General features: G+C 44.9%; 1 protein-coding gene across 1 annotated transcript in view; it reads left to right on the forward strand.

Moving 5' to 3' along the window:
• Nucleotides 1–26,230, forward strand: part of dph6 (diphthamine biosynthesis 6) — a 61,361-nt gene that overhangs the window by 11,948 nt on the left and 23,183 nt on the right. The window contains exons 4-12 of the mRNA XM_079751735.1: nucleotides 5,013–5,086; nucleotides 6,305–6,423; nucleotides 14,436–14,497; nucleotides 14,706–14,800; nucleotides 15,190–15,283; nucleotides 18,128–18,278; nucleotides 18,906–19,031; nucleotides 20,567–20,696; nucleotides 21,121–21,295. Of these exons, the coding sequence (XP_079607861.1) occupies nucleotides 5,013–5,086; nucleotides 6,305–6,423; nucleotides 14,436–14,497; nucleotides 14,706–14,800; nucleotides 15,190–15,283; nucleotides 18,128–18,278; nucleotides 18,906–19,031; nucleotides 20,567–20,696; nucleotides 21,121–21,295 (1,026 nt within the window). The remainder of the gene's footprint in view (nucleotides 1–5,012; nucleotides 5,087–6,304; nucleotides 6,424–14,435; nucleotides 14,498–14,705; nucleotides 14,801–15,189; nucleotides 15,284–18,127; nucleotides 18,279–18,905; nucleotides 19,032–20,566; nucleotides 20,697–21,120; nucleotides 21,296–26,230) is intronic.

The following is a 26,230-nucleotide window of genomic DNA, read 5'->3' on the forward strand; positions in this document are numbered from 1 at the left end:
ACGGTATCAAGTAATTTCGTCACTTGTCAAGCTTCTCAGAGTTCACGAGCGTCATGACTTGAAACGTGTTGATGAGGCAATTGGGCCTGTTGTAGTTACCTCTCCTACATCTCCTCACACTTGCGTGGAGGTCCTAGTTCCCAGCTGAGGAGAGCAGATTTCACCATCCTTCTCTCTCTGTCGCTCCCTCTCTCTCTCTCTCTCTCTCTCTCTCTCTCTCTCTCTCTCTCTCTCTCTCTCTCTCTCACCCATCTCTGATTCACTCAAAGTTGTGTCATCTCAGGAACCGGTCTGGACATTTAGAATGTTTTCAAAGCAGAAGGTCTTGGCGAAGAGTTTGTTTGTTCTCGTTGGTTCCCCACCTCCCACTCACTCTCCATGCGGTTGCGGAGTGATGCCCGGTGAGTCATCACTCCAGCCGGTACTCGACATTCCGAAGAAGAACAACCGTCATTCGACAGCTGCTTCAAGTTGACGGCTTTGCGAAAACTTTGTAGGGATCGAGTTGTGGAAAGATTCGAAAAAAACAAACAATCTTCTTGTTGTTTTTTTTCATCCAGGGTCCCTCTGGGTGAACCACCCTGGAGTCACCTTGAAGTACATTTGTCCGAACTGAGATCTGGAACAACGGTAATGGGGGCGGTCGGGTGGATGGGGTTTGGGGGGGGGGGGGGGGAGGGGGGGGGGGTGATCGAACATTAATATCCAGTGTTTCATCCAGCCATCACCCTAAGCTTCATGGCAGGTTTTGGAGGGAGGGGAAGTCAGGCACCCCCTACAACATGCTCCCCGTTACATTACACACAATTGCTTGAACCCCCCGGGGGGGGGGGGGGGGACATTCTCGGCACTTCCACCACATCAACATGTACCATTACATCAAGGTCTGCCAATCCCCCGCATGTATACACCGTCGAGAGAGTAAGAAAGAGAGAGAGAGAGAGAGAGAGATGGGGGGAGGGGGAGAGAGGGAGAGAACAATGCTATTAGATTATGGCACGCCCTGAGCAGATGTAATGCAGAGGCGACTTTAAAACCACGTCGCGTCCAGTCACTCTCTTGATGGAAGAGAGGGATGAAGAGGGGATGGAGGGAACTGGGAGGGAGAGAGGGTATGTTAGAGCGGTGTGTGGGGGGGGGGGTTAAAAGAGGTGTGGATATGACGAGGAGAACAACAACGGCGGCCATGAAGAGAGCGTGACTTTTACCCCGCGATGCCCTTGAGCAAACTGTCATTCAGAGCACTTTAATTAATTTCTCAGGGCTGCCTTCCCCGCCATCAAGCTCAGGCACGCCATATACACAGGAAGGGCAATAATGTGATGGAAACCATGTCAACAACTTTGGATTAGATGTATAAAAAGGGTTGACTTTATAATGTGGAGGAGACGATCTGGCTCTCTTTGCGTTATCCAGTGGCGTTCAGGTCAGCCGCTGCAGCAGAAGTAGGTAATAAGAGCTGGATGGAGTGGGAGCGGTACTGTTTTTTTTTCTTTCTTCTCCAAAACGTCGCCCTGCATTGTTAGGGTGTATAATTAAGACCTCATTGTGACAGCCATTGAGAGAGGTCTAATGAGGCCTCTGATGTATTCAACGTGAATATGAATATTGAATTTTTAATATTTTATGGGTTTCTAATTGCCCTGGTTGCCGTTAATGGCTTTGTCTGTTGGATATTACCCAGACAGAGTGTGAGGCGTAATTGTCTCTAAAACCCCCGAGTTGAGTTGATCTAATAGTCACAGTCGCACGCAAGAGACGCTTTTGTTCTCTCGTGATTTCCGTGTTCGTATCTCCAGGGCAAGAAACACAAATCTTGACCGAGGGGGGGCGCATCTCCGGCTGCAAATACATTTAAACTACACTCCCCCTCAACCCCACCAGCAAGACGCATGTATATATATATATATATATATATATATAATTAAAATATATCACACACTATGCGCTACCTTGGAAGAGAGTTTAATGGCCGTGTCGTTTCTTTGTAGAGCATGTCCGCCGGCCTTAATCTTCCCCGTCGCTGACATCTTAATAACTCAACCCGCTTCATCCATTTCCACAGGAGACTCCGGCATGCGGGGGAAGGATTAGTTTAATGAATTTGACAATTAGTAACAGAAGTTAATGACTGCATGGGGCTAAGTACCCTGATGGACAGAGCTGGGGGGACTGAGCGCCTGCTTTGCTCTGGGCTATACATCCTCGTTAATAGCTGGGCTGTCTATGTGGGAGAGGGAAGAAGGCAAGGGGCTGGACCCGGCCTTTGTTTAGTCTGCCTGGGACGGGGCTCCTTTGGGGGCTGGGAGGCTGGTGTTGGTGGTGGGGGGGGGGGGGGTGGTTGCCTTGCACTTTAGGCCAGGATTTAGTCCTGCTGGGTGGGCATCCATTAACCCAAAACCCTCATGGTACCTGGAACAGCTGATCCTATCCTAAAATCCATTGAGGGGTTCGCAACGGGGTTCAACCTGGGGGAAAATCGGACTCAAGATCACAGGGCAAAGATGGACGTTTCTCTGTGTTTTATTTTTACTGGGATCCCATGCCAGCAGTCATGAAGACGAGAGATGTGGTTTGTGGGTTGGCGTAGTCCTGGTGACCTTCTGCCTTGATTTATGTTATCGTTGCCATTGCTCCTCACCCAGATCCCCCCCCTAACGCAGTCAAAACACCACTTGGGCCAGATAGCGCTCATAAAGATTTTATCGAACATTATACTGTGGTTCATAAGCCGCCTCTTAGCCTTTTCAAATATTCAGACCGTAAAGCATTTGGATAAATATTTCAACTAGCATAAAGTCTTAGTTTGTATTTTTTTTACAACGCCGTGAGTACACATGGTTGCAGGTACGCATTCACACAGATTTATGCATCCCTTCCTCACCCCCACCCCCCCATCCTACTTTAAATTACTTCACACGCTTTTCCCACAGTAGACGGAAAGTATGTCTAGAATTCACACAATCAAATTGTCTCAGTTTGTCTTGCGCAGCATTAGCAAGCTCCTCATTCCTCCCTGTCTCCCGATGATAGTCGTAATGGCAACCATAACAAAATCATATCCAAAAATAACCTTCCCTTTCTCCGGGGTCTCTCTATGAGTCCCTCTCAGTGAAACGGCTTTAGCAGTTAGCCCCTCCATTGGAAAACAAGTAGTGCGTGCTGCGAAAGCTAACCTCTTGTTATCGTAGGGAGGATCGGTCCAGGGTATTTACCGTCTGTGTGATAATTGTATCTGTGGTGAGAGTGGGGAGAGAAAGAAGGAAAAAGGAAAACACGCTGTTGGTGTGGCTCGAAACCTCTTAGGCCTTGTCCGATAAACACCACAGTATGCTGAGAGAGAAATGGACAGAACAAGGTAGAAATGAGAGCAAGACTATGGCTAGCAAAGGTTGCTGTTATACTCCTATTGTCCTATTGTCTCTTCGTTTTTCCCTTATTTCATTTCTATTATGATCTTTCTCCACTTCAACAATATCTCTCACTCCTAATTTGCCTCTTTAGGAAGTGGCAATGTGTTTGAGGATGCGCATGATAATCGTATTGGAATAGAGTTTATATTGTGATTCTGTACCTTGAAGTACTTGCTTGAATATGTTGTAGCTCTTTTCGGCGTTAATGTTGACTGTCTGATTCAGTTGCAGTCACTGTATTGATTTTGACTACAAAATATGCTTGATTTTAGGTCACAATATATACGAGTACAAAATTCCCAAGTCAATGCTTAAATCTGTTGTGTTTATCTTCATGTCAAAAGTCGAATTGTAGGTCAAGTTTTTTCTTTGTCTCAATATACATGTGTGTGCGTCTCCAACTGTACATTTTTGGACTCTGTCCAAGTCTCATACCGTGCCTCGAGGATGCTTTGTGGCTACTACAAACACACACCCACGCGCCCACACACGCACACACATACACACACACCTTTATCTGATTAGCTGCGCGTCGCTGGGGCAGTGTGTGAATTTTTTCTATATTTATGTGTGTGCGTGTGTGTGAGTGTGCATGTGTGTATCTGTGTGTCAGGCCCATCGTAGCGCAGCACAAAAGCCCCAGGCAGGGCACGGATTTCATTTAGGAAAGTATCAAAGGTTTACACGCTGTACGCTTTAATCAGCATGTTTATCAGGCAGAGAGAAATTGCAAGAAGGGACCACAGGGGCCATGGGGGGGGGGGGGGGGGAGGGGGGGGGGGGGAAGCTGGGAGGGGGATATCTTGAGGACCAGTAGGCTGGGAAATTGATAATGGCTACAAGGTAATTTAGTGAAAGACCGGTGCATCCCCATGCCGCCTCTACCCTGGCCTCTCATTCTAATTACAACCCGTGTTATGTTCTAATGAAGCCGCAGGTGTGTGTGTGTGTGTGTGTGTGAGTTATGTTCATGTGTCGTTGTTTTTATTATCAGTAATTCAACCATGACGGAATATAATGCAGTCGTTTATCAAAATTGTGTTTCTCTGTTATACAATCGCCTAAATGTGATGGTGTATAACAACAAGTTTATCTTAATACTTATTATTATTATTATTATTATTATTATTATTATTATTTATATTTGTGTTTTATATATTTATAACACACAATGCCCCTCATGGATACATTTACAGACGTTCTGAATGCAAGATTTTTTAATGTCAATAACTGAAAAAAGTTATAGAATCCAAACTTACCACACACGCAACTTCACACACAGAAACACACATAGAAATTTCATATCCTTTTTAATGTCCAGAGCATATGAGTTTAACTTGGAGGCCTGTCCACACAGTCTGTTTCTTTGATGTTTACTTCCTGACAATGTGATAATGGACTTGTTGTCACCATATAATATTGAAATGTTTCCTCTTTTTTTTGCACCTTGCCATATTGTTTACAGCAAACGGGTGCGTTGCATTGATGGATGATGATTGATGCATCTCTCGTCTCCTTTATTTGTCTCCATGGATGAATGACAGTGGAACAGTGTTTGAAGAAAGGCTCTTCCCCTGTTTCCTCTGCTTGTCCTGACAGGAAAAAGAGGCTGTGGAGGCAGTGTCTGTAGGGGCCATTCTGTCCGACTACCAGAGGGTCCGGGTGGAAAATGTGTAAGTATGACCCAAACACACACATACACACACACACACACACACACACACACACACACACACACACACCTTCTCTATGAATGTATCTCAATCCATAATTATTTACAAATGATGATATACAAAGAAAATCAACCCAAAAAAGGGCCGTGATAAGACCCATTGTGTCACTCAAATATTCTAACTTAAAATGATTAAAAAAAGAGATTCAAAACTTTCACCTCTGCGTGTTAATATTGCCGTTAATGTCAATGTTATTTCTCCAAGGCATGCAATTGTTGTGCTTTTTAATAATGTGGCTCTGCAACAGGGCTAGTGTTTGGCGCACCTATTATAAGAGTTGTGTGTGTTTTTTTTCTCTCTTCTTCTCATTCCCTTTTAAGCCATTGTTCTTCGTTCTTCCTCATTCTCGACCTTCGAGACCGACCACTGCAATTTGAAGCATGGTAGCACAAGTGTCTCTTGTCTTATATTTCCAACAAAACCGCAGAGCTCTCTGCTTATGAACAAATCCTTCTGTCAATCAACCTTTGTTTCAACCTACCCACCCCAGACACACACACATACCCAGACACACACACACACACACACACACACACACACACACACACACACACACACACACACACACACACACACACACACACACACACACACACACACACACACACCTCAAGGCGTCTTCTCAGCCTCTGACCTGTAGCGACTCTGGTTACCTGCACGGACCGGTGTGCCTGTGCACACGCGTATGTGCGTGTTTGACACACGTTAATGCACCAGACAAGTAAAGCTTAAAATGGTGCCTTCTCAGGATAATTACTCCTTTGCCTTTTCCCAGACAATAGTTGTGGGTGGGAGGGTGGTCTGTGGCACTATCAAAGGGCCGGCCTGCCCACAAGTGGAGAAAGTTGAAGAGCCTACAGTTGAAGCGTCAATCACTGTGACCTCAACTGATTACTTGTGAGTCATTTAATCACACGCTTGAGTTCAAACCCACTGTGTTTTTTTAGCTACAGGTCATTTAGGAGCAGGTAGAGGTTATTAGTCTTGCTCAAGGATTGCATACAGGTGTTTTGTGGACATTGGGGATTGAACCCAGAACCTTTCAGCTGGGACTTGGAACCTTCTTCCCATCACCAGACTACCCTGGCCCTGAAAGATACTCAAACATACATACAACATACGTCAACTCTTATGTCCCATGCTGCCGTCCTTCCGCAGGTGTCTGCGTCTGGGCCTGACGCCCCTGGCCTACCTGTGGCGTCGCGACCAGGACTCTCTGCTGTCCGACATGATCTCCGCCGGCCTCCATGCCATTCTCATCAAAGTAGCCGCGTTCGGTGAGTTCGTGTCGCTCCCAAACCGATCTCACAAACCATCGGCTTTTGTGCAACGACGATTTACCGCTGGGGACAACGGCCGATATTTCTCGGTGTTCTTGTGTAGCCAGATAACAGATATCCGCGCCAAGACTGAGACTTCCATGCGCCGGTCATTGTTTTACAGTCCGATTAGCAACGTGAGCCGCAAGAATGGAATTGGAGTTGATAGATGACGTCTAAAACAGGATTCTTTCGCAATTACAGAGTGTAACGTTCCTGCACAGAATACACAACCATCAGCATTTTTGGTAGATGTTTCAGATCCAGACCGCATTTCGGCTTATCTCTATTACCAGATATCAAAGCTTATCTAAAGCTAATTCGTCGTTAGATGATAGCCACTGGGTTTTCAAGATTGTTACCCTCCATATGGACAGTTTCGGTGCATTCAATCAAAACTCAAACGTTATCGGTCATTACTATTCGGACTACAAAAAGACACCGATACCAAAATCTATCCCTCATGCAAACCGTCGTCCTTCCTGTTTCTCGGGACAGTGGCGGTGCGTGGGTTGTAGTTGCCCCAAACGTCCCCTTCTTTACTCTTAACGTTTGGTTACTTAATCCCTGTCCTTTTCATGGCCAAAAAAAGGAACAAAATCCCGCCACGGTAAGACCGACTTTCTTCTTCGTTGATGAAAGGGCCGAGAGACTGTGGGGGTAAGCGAGAGAGATAGGAGGGAGAGGGGGGAGGTCGCGGTGCTGTTTGTAATCAGAGGAGCGAGAGGGAAAGTAATGCCCGAATCATTAATCTAAGGCTTAGCGGTGACGCTGAGACCTGTGCCAACGGCGAAAGCATTCAGCCAGAGAACAATATGAAAAGATAAGAGGCAAAGAGAGAGGAGGAGGTAACTGTCGGCGTCTGAAAGGGGGGGCGGGGGGTGGATGGGGGGGAGTTGGGAGGGGGGGTAATGCATAGTCAGTTTGAAAATGGACTGCGTGGATTGCGAGTGATTTCACCGCGACGCTAATGAAACCTGTCAATAAGCGCGGCGCGTATAGCCATTGTCTCGAAACAGCATTCTGTACTCCGGCTTGTGCATAACTCCACCTTTGTGGTCCGTGAAGTGCAGATTAAAATCGAATACATCTCATTTACCTTCTTATTCATCTGCTTCTTTTTCCGTGTGTCTCTCTGGCACTCAGGGGTGAGGTTAATGGGGCTGTCATCTACTCTGTCTACCTACCTGTTTTGGAGCCTGAGGACAGAGGGATTGGATTACAGAATAACAGAAGAGAGAGGGAGAGAGTTTTTCTTTCCTTCTTTTTGTGGGTACACGGTGGGGGTATTCCTAACCTGTATCTACTTGACTGGGGGTACGGATTCCCTTTGACCACGGCGGTGATAAATGATGATTACAGCCACAAAAGAGTCTTTCTTTTTTCATTTTCAAACCGCGCGTGGCGATAGATCACGATGCAGACACTGTTTACGCGCTCCTTAAGTGCTTGTTGTCGCCTTTGGTTGCAACCTGTTAAGGAGAGGTCTCGGCGAGACTGATGACCCGCGGAACAAATTCAGGATTGTCTGCATGTCTGTCAACACCACGGATGAGATGAACGAGATACGTGCTACACAAAGAAATGCTTAGGATGGGCCACCACCCATTAATCCTTTGCGCTGTATCTGTCAGATTTATTTTTTGATGGTTTAATGAATAGCTGATTATCAAAAGTTTGCCCAAGGCCTTGTCATGGTTTGTTTGTTAAAAGTGACATTTGCTTGAGACCAATGTTATAACTGATTTTTTTTTCTTCTTTGTACATTGGTCCTATATCAGCGGTTGACTATGCTCTATAACATCTATGACTCTTATTGGAATGCCCTACACCCATTGAAGTGATGGTCAATTAGAAAAAGGTAATTAGCCAATTTGGTTGACCCTTTTGTTTTAACCGTCAACTGTCTGGTCTTAAAATGAGACACTCAGTGAACCCTGTGACTTCTCGTTGTAAAAAAACATCACTAAACACAGACAAAAATCCCCAGAACGCACATATTTTGCAATTCTCCCGCCCCCATATTACAATTACAAAGGAGCAATACCTCAGGTGTACCGGAATGTGTATCTTAGCTAGCTCTAGGGCTTCTGCAGTGTGGGGGCGAAAGAGAGAGAGAGCGAGAGACAGCGTGAGAGTGCACATGCATGCGCGTGTGTCTGAATATGTGTTTTGGCTACAGGTAGAGAAAGAAAGATCTTATCACCCTGACTCCTCACCTATCCCGAGGCGGGGGGTAATTAGAAAGCAGAGAAGTGAATAGGGTTGCGGGAGCCCAGGGCACTTTAGGCACCACTCACATAATTGCAGCTTTGGCGGGAGCAGGTCTGAGCAGTGAGGTGTGCTGTTTTGGGGAGATTGGCTGACAGAGAGGCGTACCCCTAGGCCTTAGGTGTGTGTGTGTGTGTGTGTGTGTGTGTGTGTGTGTTTGAATGTGTTTTTTTTGTGAGAAAGCGAGAGGGAGAGATTTGGAAGGATTTACTTGCACGGACCTTAGTGGGAGATAAAGAACAAGTCTTGCAGGGCAAAGGTTAAAGCTACATCTGAAATGGCAGCCCAAGTAGCTCATGATATCCTGTGGTGTTTGGACTGAGTAATATGGGTTTCTTGTTTGCAAAAACTAGTCTAGAGGAGCTTAGTATTCCTTCGTTACCGACTTAAGAAGAGGGATGGAAATTAATGGTGAACGGATCAAGAAATAAAAGAAAATGGTTATTTTAAGATGACAAATCCACAGAGTGAAAAGACAGCTGTCCAAACGCGGGATTATCTTCGAAGTGAATTCTCTTGTAGCGTTTGTTTTTAATAACAATGGCAACCTTAAACCCACACAGAGATAGGGAAAATTCCAGTCTTTGAAGATGCGGAAATGCATTTGTTGTGACGTCTGAACTTTTCCTGAAAAGGTTGATCGCATCAGGATGTCAGAAGTCACCTCTAATTGGCGGGATAGATGCAGACATAAGAGAGAAAATACCAAAACATCCTGAACACAGGGATACGTTTTTTCAGCATTATCTCGTCATCATACATCATTTACAAGCATGGTAATTGGCGATTCCAAACGGGACCGTTAAATATTCATGTAATTAGTTAATTGATTGATTAACGCAGGTGGCTGCGGGGTTGCAGGTTCAGTGTCTCCTCCAGCAGTTAATTGGTCCTTAGCTACATATATAATTGGCGTGTGTGGAATCAAGGCTGATCCGTCGGAAGCCCTTTATCACTGCGTGATCTTTGCCGCTCTCCGCAAACGCTCCCCTTTGTGTACGGTGGGAGAGGTTGTTGCGGAGATCTATATATTTTTATTGCCTTTGTACAGCGTTCTAGCCACCGCCATGCTAATTGTTTGAAATTGAATGCACGCTAATAATACAATTAACATCACATACAATGTATTTTCGCATTTTTGACGACCTTTGTGTATGCACATGCATACCTCTAACGTAATTTTTTTAGTCTAAGTACATTGTGTGTTACAGCAGAATGAATAAAGACTAGTCATAATACAGTCGTCGCCAAAGCCGTATATTGTAGACCGAAATGTATGCAAATACTCACTGCATAAATAATTGTGTGGTAAATGACTGCATACTAAACAAGGAAAAGTCCTGACCGAACAATACGCTTTTCCTTCCAGTTGTCTTTCAACTAATTTTAAAGACCTGTTATTAAAATGTACACCTGACAGTAATGTTCTGGTCTCTATTGTTAACTGGTATTGTAGTGAAGCTCTGTGGCAATCCAAACAAAGCAAAGAAAGACAGTGGCAGCAGTGATGAATTAGTAGCTTGAGGTGCTACAGGGTAACCTTGGCTCAGGTCACATTCTCTTTTCAGCCTCCTGCCCAGAGTGCGGGTTAATTGCGTTTTAATTTAGTAATTATAGAGAACATTATAAATCAACGTTGCCGTTTTTTTTACATCATCAAGGACAACACAAATATGCAAATAATGTTTAATCTGTATTACTATTATTTATTTATTTGTTTGTTTGGTGCTGGTCTTCATGAATGTTACGAATAGCATTAGGACAAAGGGCCATTGATTGTCCACTAGCCAAACCCTGTTTTTGGGTCAAAGCGATGCACAGTAGATGGATTGTTTCCTTGGTTTTGATGTCTCAAGACATCCATCATACCTATTCGTTCTGTTAACCCTCACCTTGGCCCATTCCCAGCCAACATTAATGTCTTTGAACAGAGTCATCAAGTTAGTTCAAGGGTTAATGATGAAATGAACAAATGGTAGAAGCTATGATCATTTATCCGTTTTTCAGCAATATATATCCTCATTTAGCTCATCCTAGAAAATCAATGAATTGGTTCTGCTATTTTTTTTATTGAACTAACAGTTTTTTAACTGCACTGTGTAATGGCACACCTTTTAAATATTATGGATTCTATGGTATTATTTTTGACCTACTACCCATATTATTCATTGGAAATATTATTCTATTCCCTTTCAAATAATCCCTTTAGGCTGGCCATATACCATACGATTTGATGTGATTATACTGCTGCAGACAACTTTTCTGTTATCGGATAGAAATTCAATTAGGTGAAATGATTGCAGTTTCCCCATCAGTGTCTGGGTATGAATGTGTAAATGGTCACAAATTAAATTGAAGCCGTCTTAATGCAATCTGTTTCAAATCAGGACTCCTACAATAATGGCAGACTTGTTTGATATTATTTCGAGACCTTAGTTATGGCTCATATTTTGTTGAGTACTCACCAATCAGATTAGTTCTCTGGAGATGTGAACATACAACAAGATAAGTTGTTCCTAATGACACATCGTCAGCACAATGCAGAGCACTTAAAATTCAACAGAAAGTGCCACTGAATAGATACAGTATGTACAGTTAAACTGTAAAGGAAAAGTTGTATGTGCAAACCATAGAACAAACTACCAATAGTTGTGGTTTGCAATCTTTAATTGGTTGTGACTGATAACAAGCTATTGTATAACAATATCTAGAAAGAGTGGCTTAATGTGGGATAAGACCCCCAAGGCTTTAGAAAATCATGCAGTGAGTGAAGTACACAAAGCCTGAACTACTTTTTAAATGTATTACAAGATGCTGTTAAATAGGAGATTGGATTGAACCTTGTTGTTTTCTAAAGTTTTCCAAAGTAGTGCTTCGTCTTAGCATCTTTTGTTTGTGTGCATGCACCATCCTTTACAGTTTCTTCTGCTATTTTATTTTCTATAAGAGATTAAGATTGGGTGATGTTGAACATCTATTGTTTTGCCAAAGGTCTTTGAAAGCATTTGTCTGATGTTGCTCACCTTCCACCAGAGAAATGTGTATTTCTTGCATTTAAAAGCCGAAATGTTAACCACCGTGAATCCAATTTCCTCTGCCTTTTCTCTCAGTAGCGAGGATTAAAGGTGTTCCGTCAGTCAACATGCAAGATCTAAAGACAACCCCTTTATGTCGATGATACTCTACTCTACAATATCTCAAATCTCCTCCAGCTTCTAATATAGCATTAGGCTCAGTGTATATATCAGAGCCTGGGAAAATTCAGATCTACTTTCAATTAAATGGGCTGCCTGCCGCCGCTGGCTTACATAAATCGACCTGTTAAAGGTAGGCACGGGCCAATCAGGCTTGCTAAAAAGCATTAGTCAAAGGCTTTGCCCACCAAATAATTGCCATTGACTTTCAACAAGGGGGAAATAGACTGCAGAGTTCATCTTTTCATCTTTAAAAGCATTGGATTTCATGAATGAGTTGTTCTTTCAACAGACTCAGGCTTATTATTCAGTTGTAGTTCTTTTATCTTTACAATGCAGCAATTGTATTTTCCTACATTTTTTCACTTTGATTATTTTACATAAATGCCTTTTCCAAACACATGCAAGAGATACAAAAAATCTTAAATGCCTTCTAGACTAGACTTCATTCCTTGATAAGCCCAACAACTTATGATAAGGCAGTAAAGCGAGATGTACTTTCTCATTACATGAGCCTTGTTTTAAAAGTTCACCACCTTTTAATGGTGGTTTTATAGAATAACACAGGATAAAAAAGAGCCATTCCTCTCGGTCTTCCTAAATGACGCTATTCTCTCCGCCAAAGTGTGGTCTTTGCTGTCTCGATTGGCAGACTAATGGCTGCTTCTAGTGGACTTATTTGGGTTTAATGTTACATAATGAGGATAGGTAATTGGGTTTAGGTCAAGTTGTTAAACAGGTCGAAAAGGAGACGGTGATGGGAAGATCATGCAAATGAATGCTGCTAGATTTGGAGGAGACTTATATGGGTTGGTGGTCGGGAAGTCATTCTCTTCCTTCTTTTAAAACGACGGTGGTCCCTTGTGGATTCATTGCACCTATCTCCATCTCCACAACAGTTGTGTTAACCTTTTAAGTCAATCAAGGACGTCAATTAGGAGACACTCGTACAAGTGTTAAGTGTTCCTGGGGACAGATTTCATCGTTTGAATGGCACTTCTACGTCATTTTCACCGACGGGCTTCCTTCACATGTAGTTCTATCATCCCGCCCGTAAATATCAAATCATGTAGCATGTATTATTTAAGAGAAGGAAAGTTAATGAACACATTAAAGAAAAGGCGACATCCCCTAGCAATTTGAAGCCAATCATTAAAATGTGTTAAAAGGCATGACTAATTAAAGGGGCTATTTAAATAGGATGGAATTTTAATGCTCTCATCCCCTACCCTCTTTTGCTCTCTCTCTCTCTCTCTCTCTCTCTCTCTCTCTCTCTCTCTCTCTCTCTCTGTCGCTCTATCTCTCTCTCTCCCTCTCTCCCTCTTTCTCTCCTCATTACCTTTGTGGCAGGGTTAAGATGAGACAATGTCGAGATTAGGTATTCTCACACTAATTAAAGACCATAGTTCCCCTGGGAAGAGAGTAAGAGCTTCTTTTTCTTCTTCTTTATTCACCCCATCATCTACACCCTTTTTCTCCACCCACCCACTCTCTCTCTCTGTCTCCCTTTCTCCCCTAACTCCCCTCCCCCTGGATCACAGGGTTCTACAGCAAGCAGGAGAGAGGGGTGGTGGCACTACTTGGTCTGAGATGTAGACCGCCTGTCATGCACAGAGTTAAACTGTCACCACTCTTTCTTCCATCCAGACCCGTCCACCCCCACACTCATGCCTCCCCCCATGCCTACTTCCACATGGGACAACCAGGGATGACACATTGACCTTTGGGGTTGTCAGGGCAAAAGAATGGATTCTCATCTTATGATTCATTTGATCCTGTAATTGACCGCGTGGCCGAAAAAGGTGTTTGAATCGGATTTCATGGGGAATTACACAGGAACAATTTGGAGAATCAAGGACATGGAATATGTCATAGATTGAGCGATAAAGTGCATGGGTGGAACCAACGCGTAAAAGACCCTGCGTCACCCTTCCCTTTTCCACGGCTGCTTTTCTCTTTCCAGGCCTCCAAATCTCTTCCACACCACTTCTGGGCAGGAGGTGGCAAGTGGGGAAGGTAAATAAACATGATCCATTTCCCAATGATAACGTTCTCAAAGAGGAAAACATGATGAGGCAGGCTTTGGCCACAGACCCAAAACTGTTCCCCTCACCCGGAGAGATCTGTGTACACGACTCGTAGAGTCAAACAAATAGATCTGGCATGCAGGTTTACGTGTGTACTTTGTTGATGTTGATCAAATCTTTCTCTCTCTCTCGCTCTCTCTTTCTCTCTCTCTCTCTCTCTCTCTCTCTCTCGTTGTGTACAAAGGGTGTGTTCACAATCTCTTTCAATTGTATATTCTCTCTCTCTCTCTCTCTCTCTCTCTCTCTCTCTCTCTCTCTCTCTCTCTCTCTCTCTCTCTCTCTCTCTCTCTCTCTCTCTCGTTGTGTACAAAGGGTGTGTTCCACCTTTTCCCTCCACGTGCAAGTTTCCATCTGTGTGTGTGTGTTTGTATATTGTGGCTTGTGTGTGATGTCTGTTTATCTGTTTCATTGTTACCAGGCCTGGATCCAGACAAACACTTGGGAAAACCGTTGGCAGACATGCAGCCTTATCTGAGACAGGTAATTGGTCATTGGAAGTTATTAATTAACTTTAAAAAAAACAACTAGATTTAACAGTCTCCATTTCATCTCAGTGTAAATATTTGAGCCTTTCGGAAATTAAATAATTACCTTTTTTAATTAGTTGTTTATTGAGAGTAGAGTTATTCCCAATGTTCTTAATGGTTCCAAGGCTACAATGTTTTGTCATTATTTTTTTGCGGTGTAGCTATCCGAAAAATACGGCGTCCATATATGTGGTGAAGGTGGAGAGTATGAGACCTTCACCCTTGACTGTCCTCTTTACAAGAAGAAAATAGTGATGTAAGTAGAAGGAAATAGTAAACTGAGTACAATTAAATAATCACCTAAGAAGAAGGAAACTATCTAGAAGAAAAGTTTGAATATATACGGTTAAATATTAAGGTTGACATCATGCAGTTTGTCTTCTTATCAAAAAGGATAAAATACTAAGTAAAATAAAATTCACATAAGCAAATATGTACTTCTGTGTTTTTTTGTCATGGAAAAAAAAAAGAATCGATCATGTATTTGTAATAATTCAGAAAGAAATTAGTCATTCAGATAAGAAAAGATTGTCATGTACAGTAAGTATAGTTTGCCTGTCTATGAAGTTTACCCCACCTCTCAAAACTTTTAGACAGTGAATTTCTCACCGTGTTTCCTCCACGCTCGTGTGTACCTCTGCGCAGCGATGCGATGGAGACAGTCATTCACTCGGCAGATGCCTTCGCTCCGGTCGGCTACCTGCACTTCACCCAGATGCACGTCGAGAACAAACACGCCGTGAGTTCCCCACTTCTGAGAGACAAGACAAAACAAACACACACAGCCAGGATCACAACTTGCTGTGCACACAACAGCGTTGTTCAATGCCAGTCGATGTGCAAGCATTCATTCTGCATCTAGAAGTTTGAGCTGTTGGAGTTGTGGATGGGGGGGGGGGGGGGGGACAGGGTGTGTAGGGTTGATGGTTGTTTTAATCCCGCAAATCCGAGTACAATACTGTTATTTTCCCCGCTAGTGCCTGATAACTTTTTTCATAGAGATGAGAGCAGGAGGGAGAGAGAGAGAGAGATGCTTTTCTAACTGCCTTCAGTATGTATTTATCTCTCTCTCTCCTCTTTCTCCGCTCCTCTTTCCTCTCTCTCTCTCTCTCTCTCTCTCTCGCTCTCTCTCTCTCTCTCTCTCTCCCTCCCACCCCCTCTCGTTTTCCCTGTTTCTCTCCTCCTCTCCCTCACACTCTCTCTTTCTGTCTCTCTCCAGCTCTGAGCCTCTCTCTCTCTCTCTCTCTCTCCCTCTCTCTCTCTCTTCTCTCTCTCCCTCTCTCTCTCTCTCTCTCTCTCCTCTTTCCCCACATGGCCTACATTTGACGTCTGCAATATTCACTCTGCCCCAAACGAGGCCCGGCCTCAGCTACATGTCTGCTCACATTAAGATGCTCTGCATTAAGGCAGCGGGCTCAGCGGACCCAGGGCACGGGCCGGGGTATGGGTGGTGGGTCGGGGGTGGCTGGAAAGGGGGGTGGCCTTAGCCACTAGAGTTCTGTTCCAGAGGGTTCTAGAGGAAGGGGTGGGGTTGGGGGTCGGTTACAGTGCAGAAGTTCGGACCCTCCTCTGCATTGTGTTTCTGTGTTTGCATACTTCATTTCCTGTGCAAAGACCTAAAAGACTGAGGAAAGTGTGGTGGTTTTCGGTTATTTGCAGTCATGGCCGTTATGGTCGGAGCTGTCTGTTTTAATAGCGCATCTAGCCTCTGATGAAGGTCCCTGGCAGCGTTGGATGCTGCAATGCTGCTGGTGGTGGTGGGGCGGGCCATGTTGGGGTGGAGTGGATGGGCCGAGGGCATGGTAGTGGAGTGTGGCCACGAGCCTCTCGCTCACTCGTGGTCACAGCATGTGTGTGTCAGTGCACATGTGTTCATGTGTTGTGTACAATATGCAATCTTCTGTGTATTTGTGTGTGTTTGCTTGTAAGGGAAGTTGCCGTTTGTTCTGCGTGTGTGTGTGCGTGCGTGTGTGTGTGTGTGTGCGTGTGTGTGTGTGGGGGGGTGTGTGTTAAGTTTACAGCCTTTTAATGAACTTCTGTGCCGGGCCAGGGGAGGTGGTGTTGTGGACGGAAAAACAACCCCCCCCCCCCCCACCTCCTCCCCCAACACAACCTCACTGACCCCCGAGTCTGACTCCCTGAAGCTATACATTCTCTACTCCCTGCCTCCCCCTCCCCTCCCTCCCTCCCACACACACCCACCCCACACACACACAAACAAACAAACAAGCAAACACACACACACACACACACACACACACACACACACACACACACACACACACACACACACACACACACACACATGCACACACACACATGCACACATGCACACAGCCACTGTATCCCTCCTCTCCACTCCCTCCATCCCGAGGTTGGGGGGCCAAGAGCAGTGCAATCCAGGGGCTGGGATGGGAGGATGGAGAGGGGGTGGTGGCTGGGTGTGTTGTGTGTGTGTGTGTGTGTGGGGGGGGGGGTGGAGGACCAGGGGAGAACCTGCCCTGGTGCACAGCAGTCTGAAGCTCTTCTCGTCAGGGTGACAGATCGGTGGTGACACTGGCACTAGGGGAAACCGCGCCCGGCACAGGGGGTGGAGAGCGGGGGGAGGGCGGGGCTGAGCCGCCATCATTTGCCCTCCGTTAATGCTAGTCAAGCTTTTTTGTTGTTGTTGTTTGGTTGAGAGAAAGAGAGAGGGGGGGGGGGGGGGGGGAGAGAGCGAGAGCAGGAGAGAGAGAGAGAGACAGAGAGAGGGAGCGGGAGAGAGAGAGGGAGAGGGAGAGAGAGAGAGCAGGAGAGAGAGAGAGAGAGAGACAGAGAGAGGGAGCGGGAGAGAGAGAGGGAGAGAGAGAGAGCGTGAGAGGAAGAGAGAGCAAGAGAGGGAGAGGGAGGAAGAGAGAGTGAGAGAGGGAGAGAGAGGGAGAGAGAGAGAGAGGGGTTGTTGGGGGGTGAAGTATAATTAATTTGATTATCATATGGACTAATGCAGTTGACAGCAGATGAGGAGGGGAGTCAGCGGTTGGTGGGAGGGTAGGTAGGTTGTGGGGGGGGGGGGGGGGGGGTATGAAATATGAAATATGTATTTTAACGGGTGATGCCTCTGAAGGATTTGGCAGGTAATTCGTATGCTGCCCAGAATGCTAATGAGTTGTTATTTAGAGAAAAGGAAATAGGGGGGTGTTTTTCGCCATGTATAAATAAACAATAAATAAATAAATTTGGTGAATAAAACGCAACTCAAAATAAAAGCCCAGTCTCGCACCGCTAGTCATACGTTTTGGATTGACGTGCGCCGTGATTGAGTTTTCAGTATCGGGAAGAAACTGTCGCTGTATCCACCCGAAGCAGGCATACCTTTACTCTGCGTTCCTCATATTTATTTGCAACAACGATAGCCCTAGCTCGTGCCACACTCACGACTGACCCCACCCCACCCCACCCTTCTTATAGAAACTTAATTGAACAGCGACTTCTAATCATACATCGCTTTGTCTTTCCCGGCTAAAAGGCTCAGCCCTTCCCTGGGACTGATGTCTGTGTGTGTCTTTTCCCCTCTGTGGTTGCACCTCCCCGTCGCTGTGAGCAGGGGGAGGTGTCAGGCCCCGTGGCCCGCACTGGCTGTCCTTGCCAGGAGGCCTGTGACAACAAGACGGAGGAGGTGGAATATGCTGATCAAGCGCCAGACAAGCGGCAGGAATTTGCATCAAATTGTGGCCTCGCTTGTCAGCAGGGCCATGGTGAGATCTATACGTTGTGAGGTGTCAGTGTGAGTGTGTGTGTTTGTGCGTGTGTGCAAATTTACATATACGTGTGTTTGTGTGTGTGTGTATGTGTTTATGCGTGTGTGCATATCTGAAAATACGTGTTTCTGTGTGTGTGTACATCAACATTAATGTGTGTATGTGTGTGTAATACACAAGATAACAGTCCATATATGTGTGTTGGTGACATGGCTAGGTGTGACCAGTGCTATGATGCGCTAGCATGTTTGAGTGGCGTTTTTCTTTTTTGACAGGGTCTCTCATGTCGGCAACATTTATGACAGTTTTCTGAAATCATTTACCCTCTGGGGTAATTTGGTCATGCATGGATTTCTTCTCATAGGTGCCCTTTAATACCAACCCCTCCCCCAACACACATACACACACACACACACCCTTTTACATCCAACCCTCCCTCAACAAACGCACACACATATGACCAACAAACACGCACGTACAACACACAAATACAGACGCACAAACACACACACACAAGCACAGCCCCACTCACACACATACACACACACACACACCCCTCACACATACAGCTCTCCTACAAACACACACAAACTCACTCCTTCTCCCTGTTGGATGTTCTTGAAGGGCTGTCCCCGACCTGGTCACCCAGGACCACTGGTGGTTATCAGTGGATCACCGGCATCACCGGGCAGCAGAGTCCAGAGGCCGGGATCCAAGCCCAGACCAACGCAGCCTTCAGCCTGCTGCGAGGTAGGAGACAGCCAGTGGGTGGTCCTAAGTGGGCCCAGTGGCCACAAAGGGGGGCCTTGAGTGAGAGTGAGATCCAGACTCGGGTGAAATGATAATGCTGATGGGGAAGATTGGTTTAGGATTAATGGTGGAAAACGGTTTTCAGAAATTATGTCTGGGTCGTGACTTAATGACTAAGGACAAAAGTGTGGTCCCCGAGGCTAGAATGAGGGAAATGCTGATATAGATAGTGCACTGAGATGGAGGGAGAGAGGATGAGGAACACAGGTTTTTTCTAAAATCATAAATGTCTTCACACAGGAAAAAAGACACACTAGAGTAGATAATCTATGTTCCCTGGCGATCACATAGCAATTAGAAATCCTAGGTGATCAGAGGGAGAAGGTTTGTGGATTGACCATGGGAGGTAAACCATGGGTTATTTAAATATCAAAAACACTCTTGATGGGTTCGCATTCTAACAACCGTGCATATTCTTGACTGAAAATAACTGCTCTTTTAGAGTTAACACACAAAGAGTACGAATGCTGCCTCAGTCCAGATGGCAGGGCATGTCACAAAGCAGAGACAGACACTTCAAATCACCCACACACACGTACGTGCACCACCACAAAATAACCATGGTGCCATATTGGCTTGGTTATCGTTTTCTGCCCCGCAGAATTTAAAACTGCACCCCTTTATACATGAAACTCAGTCTTTAGTTTTGTAGTCTTTCTTTCATTTTTGGGGGTTTGAGCCAGGGAAGCGAAAAGATGAAAAGCATATTTAATGTTTATGGTAGAGCTGGGGCTGAAGCGCCTTCACAGGGCAGAGACAATATTAAACAAGTTAATATTTAATGAACCACCCCTTTGTGTGAGGGGTGAAGTGAGCCGATATGCTGGTGTCTGCACTGGAAAAACAAACTCGAAGCTCTTGTGCGTGATTGTAGCGAGAAAGGGCTCGCTTTGAGTCTTCTGCGTTGTGTTTGTATCCACAAAATGCCTCTGTGTGCACAACGTGGGCCAGTCTACCAAAGGGAACCAACAAAAAAAATAAAAATCCCAGTTCAAAGCAATATCAACACGCCAAACCTCACACATGTGCATATGGAAAAATATACACCAAGTGTCAAAGAAATAATGAGGAGGAATATTTCTGTTTGTTTTTTCCTTTTTGATATTCATATCCGACAACTACATTGAACGTATCTGTTAGAATGTGTTATTAAACAGAAAATGTTTGCTAGTCTGGTCACTGCCGCCGTTTAGGGCATACTTGCAGCTTTACTGAAGATGTGTTTGATAATACAACAAACTACTGCTTTAGTTTAGCTTTGTTAGCGCTGGCTTGTTAATGGGCAACAGTAATGCACTACTACTGCTATTACTTTAAAGTTTATAAACAGACACTTTTTTCCGCAGTAAGATATTGTGATGTTAATAAAGGTTGATAAAAAAAATAAAAATAAATGTTGTTTCTGAGTAATTATCAGGTAGGGGTTGGGCTGCTAGGTCAGGGATAATCATGTTCTATCTTTTTGTGGCCCCAAGCTGAGATGGACAGCCAGGGCTGGCAGATGAATCACATAGTCCTGGTTCACCTGTATGTTCGAGACATGGAGGACTTTGCTGCTCTCAACACCGTATACAAGAAGCACTTTGGCGTCAACCCGCCATCCAGGTAAAGAAACATATCAACTACCTACACAGCCCCCATGTTTCTTCAATGCTTGTTCACGTTTTAATTAACTTTATTTAACTTTAACGACACTACTAGGAAGGTTTCTCCCATGATAATCAAAGGACTTTTTCCTTCTCTTTGGAGGGCTAGGGTTAGAGGGTTGTCATTAAATGTGTGAAGCCCTTTGAGACTCCAACTGTGATTATGGGCTATAAAAATAACATTGACTTAACTTTACTCGACTACTATAATAATATTTAATATCGTTTTCCTGAGTCAAGTCTACATGCATCGGCCCACTTAACATACAGATTAAGTCGGTGTATTCTTTGTGAACCCCAGCTCTTACACATCTTCTGTGTCCATCTGCATGTCTGTCACTCACCCATGCCATCTCTCCGACTCTCCTTCCCCCCCTTCCCAGGGTGTGTGTCCAGGCTCCCCTGGCCGGCGCACAGCTGCTCCAGATGGACTGTCTCCTCCATCACTGCAGCCAACCCTTAGAGGACGGCTTCCTCACCCAGAGAGAGGCCCTCCATGTCCAGAGCCTGTCCCACTGGGCTCCAGCCAACATCGGGCCGTACAGCCAGGCCCTGAGGGTAAGGGGCCTTGCGGGTGATCAGTGGGGGGGGGGGGGGGGGATGGTGCGGGCAATGCAGACCCCCGACTGTGTCTCTTGATTCTAGGTCTAATCTTGGCAAACTGAGGGAACATGACTTGGCTCTGTTTATCTTGTTTAACTTACTCCGCTTCACATCGCTTTTTCTTAATGCATTACGTTGATTCCACCTCGGAGTCAGACTCTGGCAATACTTTTGACGTTTTAAGGTAACATGCACTCAATGCACCTGCATAACTCTACCCTTCTCGTGTGCGCTTGTGTGCGTGCGTGTTTGTGTGGTTGGTCTTGTGCCTGTGGGACACTGAGCAAACAGAGAACCTACCTGCGTTTGTTGTGTTCTGCCCGGTTACAATGCCCTCCTCTCCGTCGCAGCGAGCGAGCGTTGGTCTCCGTGTTTGCACTTGTTTGTAAATTATATTGTCTTGGAGCCGGGGAGGAATGTGGCGCACAAAGGCGGCGTGGAGGAAGCGTGGGATGTGGTTGCGCGCTCTGCTTGGCGCGCTTGTTTACCCAGTGTGTACTTTAGAGGGATTGTAGTTGTCAAGGTACTGTCAACAAGGACCAGTGTCCGTCTCCCACACGCCTGGCCTTGATCCTTCCGCCAAATCCCCGCCAGTGAGTGAGAACATGTGTGGATCAGCCGTTCAATTACGACTTTGGCGGAAAATGTACCCAACGCGACATTTAATCCGCTTCAAGGACCCCGAGCGGGTTGAATGGATTCCTGTAAGGCAACTTCTGGAGTCGGGTTCGGGGGCCGTGTCAGTTGTTATGTAGTTTCGCCTGCGATGCATTATTCCCTCAATGGAGTCTTAGTGAGTTATGAAATTGAAGTGAACTACTGCTGTATGTATGTGGAGAACAGTATAGGGTATTCTGCTGTTAATGCGCTTAATCCTTTACGTCAAAACTGCATTTTCTGAGCGTGGATGGGGGGCAGGGGGGGGGAGTTTGTATGCTCAGAGCTGTGCAAAAGGGATCTGGGGCGCTCCCGCGTTAGTCTGCCAGCATGCCCTCCTCCTCCTCCCCCTCCTCATCTTCCACGCTTCGATGGCTTAATTAGATCAAAAATGTATTAACAACTCCTCAGCACTGCCTGGGATTTTTACATATTGATACAATTAGCCCCTTGCTGTCTGCATGCATATGTAGGGACCCCCCCCCCCCCCCATCATAATAACCTGCCCCTCTCGATGACGGTTGCTGCGTTCCGCCGCGAAGACAGCGCTCTACGGCAACAACACGGAGGCCAAATAACCCGCAGCCATATTTTCTTACCCCTGACTACCTCCAGTCACCGAAGAATAATTGGTAATTAAAAGTGGAGTGCGATTGTACACAGCGACACGGGCTGGGGATTTAAGCTTCTAAAATGATATGATTTAGGTCCCTAATTATTTTCCACACTGAATATCATCATCAGCCATGTCAATCTGATCTGTTTTCATGGGGATTTGACTAAAAAAATAAGGAAATATGACTGGGAAACTATAATAAATAGCTATCTGGCTAAGCTTAGGAGAGTTAATGTAAACTGTTATTAGATAACACAGTCCCACATATAGCGGGTGCGTTTAGCTCTTGGTAACCAACTAAACACTGTGTCAAAGGCGAGGAGCCTGCTTGCTGGTTGAGCCGGCCTGGATAATTGATTGCGATGCTGGGTGAGGCTGGCTCTCCTTATGTATCCCTGTGGCCTGAGAGGAAACACATGGGGAATGACAGGACCAGTGGCTCCACTGAACTGTACTGTTGCTGAAATGCTGATGGTCACTCTGTGTGTGTGTGTGTGTGTGTGTGTGTGCGTGTGTGTGCGTGTGTGTGTGTGTGTGGGGGGAGGGTTGCTTGAATTTGATGGATGCTGGACCTTGGAGCTCCCTCCGTCCATGGATCTATCTGCTCGCTCTGACTTGTCTCTATATTGCCCAGGCCTGCCAGGCTGACACATTTCACTTTTTGTTGTAAATTATTAATTCACCTTTATGATGTTATTCATAGTTGTTATTGTATGTCGGTACTTTGTTTGTTATTGCAGTATTTTGCTTTTACAATTATTTGATTTAGAATTGAGAATATGTTATGGGGGTTTGTGGTCCCAGGGAAGCAGGCAATAGTCTGGTTTGATTGAAATCAGGATTCTACAGAAATTTGGTTAAATTTTCACTCAAACCCATCCGTCCAATCAGCCTTTTTATTGAAATCTCCCTTTTCTAATCATGATCAAATGAGCCGTGGTCCTCAAAAGCAGGTCAAGAGAAATCTCAAGCATGCAGGCTTTTCAATCACTGTTCATTGATCAGTGGAACAGCAGAGCAAACACATACACTCGCAAGGTGTGTGTGTGTGTGTGTGTGTGTGTGTGTGTGTGTGTGTGTGTGTTTGCACCAATGCACAGATGTATTTGTTTGATCTGGGTCAATCAACAAAGATTAATTTACGATTAATTGTCCGATCATTCAACTAAATATTCTGTTGCCAAAATATTCATGTCTGACAACCCTAATAAAAATGTATAGATTGCTTTAAATGACGGTTTCTTTTTGCAGGCTCTCACTTTGAGCCATCTTTTTAAGGGCCGTTCTGAGGTCATGGTTAACATAACAGTTCTTATAACCTTACTGTCAACCTTTTTTTAACATTTTATGTTTAACTTTTTCAACTAAGTACAAAGTTCCCAATCCTTTCTTATAATCCAATGTAATGCAATTCAGCCATATTGGGTTTTAGCTTGAATAATATAATTGTATTTGAGTGGGCCCCTGGTTCATCCACCATTCGGCTTTTCAATGAAAAAGCTCTCGGACATTTCGGCTTTTATAAAAAAAAGGGGTAACAAAATGTCTCCTTACATTAGCTGAGTAATGGCAGACGGTTAAAAGACGTAGTTAATAAGGCATTTTCTCCCCATGATTGCACGGAGTCCGCTTTTAGGCACACTCAGTTGCATTAACATAATAGCAGCAAAGAGGAGCACGGGTCTTTTTTTTTTGTTAGTGATGGTCTACATTTTTACACAGAAACCCATTTATCCCCATAACACGCGATTAAGCATGCAACTTTCCAGTTGTACCAAATTGACCCGTCGCTTACCAGCGCCTTACTTAACAGCGGGAGTCCCAAATTGCTGTGTTTTTTTTTATTTATTTTTTCAAATGATTTGATTTAATGCCACTTGTCTCCTTACATCGCTTTCAGAGCTGCTGTTCACAGAGGCACACACAATGGCCGCCGTCTGCATCTGAATAGAAACACTATCAGTCTGAATGGCTGTAAAACATAGTTTTCCCCTGTTAAGGTAAGTGGCTGGCCCCTGGGATATTTGCTGGGGAAATTATACTCACTGATCAGATTGTGAGCCGTGTGTATGGGGACCAAGCAAGAGTTGGCCTCAGGTTGCTGTTCAAGGCTACCCCCCCCTTCCCTTCCTTACTTGTCTCGATCTGGTAATTGTGAGTGACACCCGCACTTGCCTACGATGGGATTTGCATTGGATTATTATTTCTTTTAAGAAATGGTCAAAGTGGATGGTGAGCTGGGGAGCAGATCCTTCGTGGAGGATTAGTGTCAAAGGGAGACAGTGGACTCTGGGGCATCTACAGGAATTCAAATGATGTGTGGAGACAGAGAAGGAGGTGTAAATACCTAAGAAAACATTAAGGCTTCGTCCGGCCCCCTCTCTTGGGGTGATTAGAGGTCATCCACACCATTGATTTGTGGTCAACGAAAGGACAAGAAGACTGAAATGAAATTTCGGAAATTTCTGCTACTCATTTTGGATTTTAAAAGGTGCACATCTGGTGATGAAGATGAATGGTTGTTTTACAGACACTTGGACTAAGTGTCCACAATGACAAATGGGATACTGTATATAGTTTGGTGTATTTAACATATACATGTATAGAGGGTATTATTGCTGGTATAAAAACTACACCAGCATTTATGAGCCTTAGGAAGGTGGTGCACAAATGGTTTTGTGCAGTGACAGTCTGGCGAACAGCTAAATATGAGACGATGTATTAAACAAGAAAGCTACATTTGAAGTGATGAATAGGTGGAATTAAGCTAAGTGCTTTTGTTTTATGGTTGACTTTTTTCTACGAATGTTTAACACTGTAAGAAAAGCTTACATGCGCAATTTAGCAGTGCTCACACACACACACACACACACACACACACACACACACACACACACACACACACACACACACTTTCAATCAACCCTCACTACACCTCCCCGAAAAAACATACTCCGCCTCTGTGTGGTGCAAGGAGAGAGACTCTGCATCAATTACTTCACCAGAGTAATTAGCTAAAAAGCACAGTGTGTGTCCGTGTGTGTGTGTGTGTGTGTGTGTGTTTTGGCGTATTCATGCAGAACAGTGCAGATTAATTAGGACGTTTAACTTCATTTCTAATACAACAAAATTAATCCCGTAAAAAACGAGGGGATCTCTAAGGGGGTGCCTGTCAGCTTCTCCAGAGCCCCTCTCTTGTCCTCTTTCGCTCACTGTCTCTCTCTCTTCCTCTTGTTCTTTTTTCCTCTCTCTCAACCCTCCCGTTTGGCCATAATCTATTAAAACCTCGCTTTTATCTCTCCTCACACCTGTCATACTCCATGGATTCTTCTTGTTCTTCTTGTTCTTGTTCTTCTCTCTCTCTCTCTCCCTCCCTCTCTCTCTCTCTCTCTCTCTCTCTCTCTCTCTCTCTCTCTCTCTCTCTCTCCCTCCCCCCTCTCTATTTTTTCATAAACAAGGCCCATACTTCACAAATGTCAAAATTTTCTAGTCTATTAACATTACCTCAAAAGCTCTTGATAAAAGAGGTAGGCATGCGTGATGCACCAATAATATGGGGAAACGCTGGAGGCTAGAACTGCAGGGGTGGCCCATACACTCTCTGTCTCCATCGCTCT

This window comes from Pollachius pollachius (genome assembly GCF_949987615.1).
Source record: "Pollachius pollachius genome assembly, chromosome: 15".
NCBI classification, from domain to species: Eukaryota; Metazoa; Chordata; class Actinopteri; order Gadiformes; family Gadidae; genus Pollachius; species Pollachius pollachius.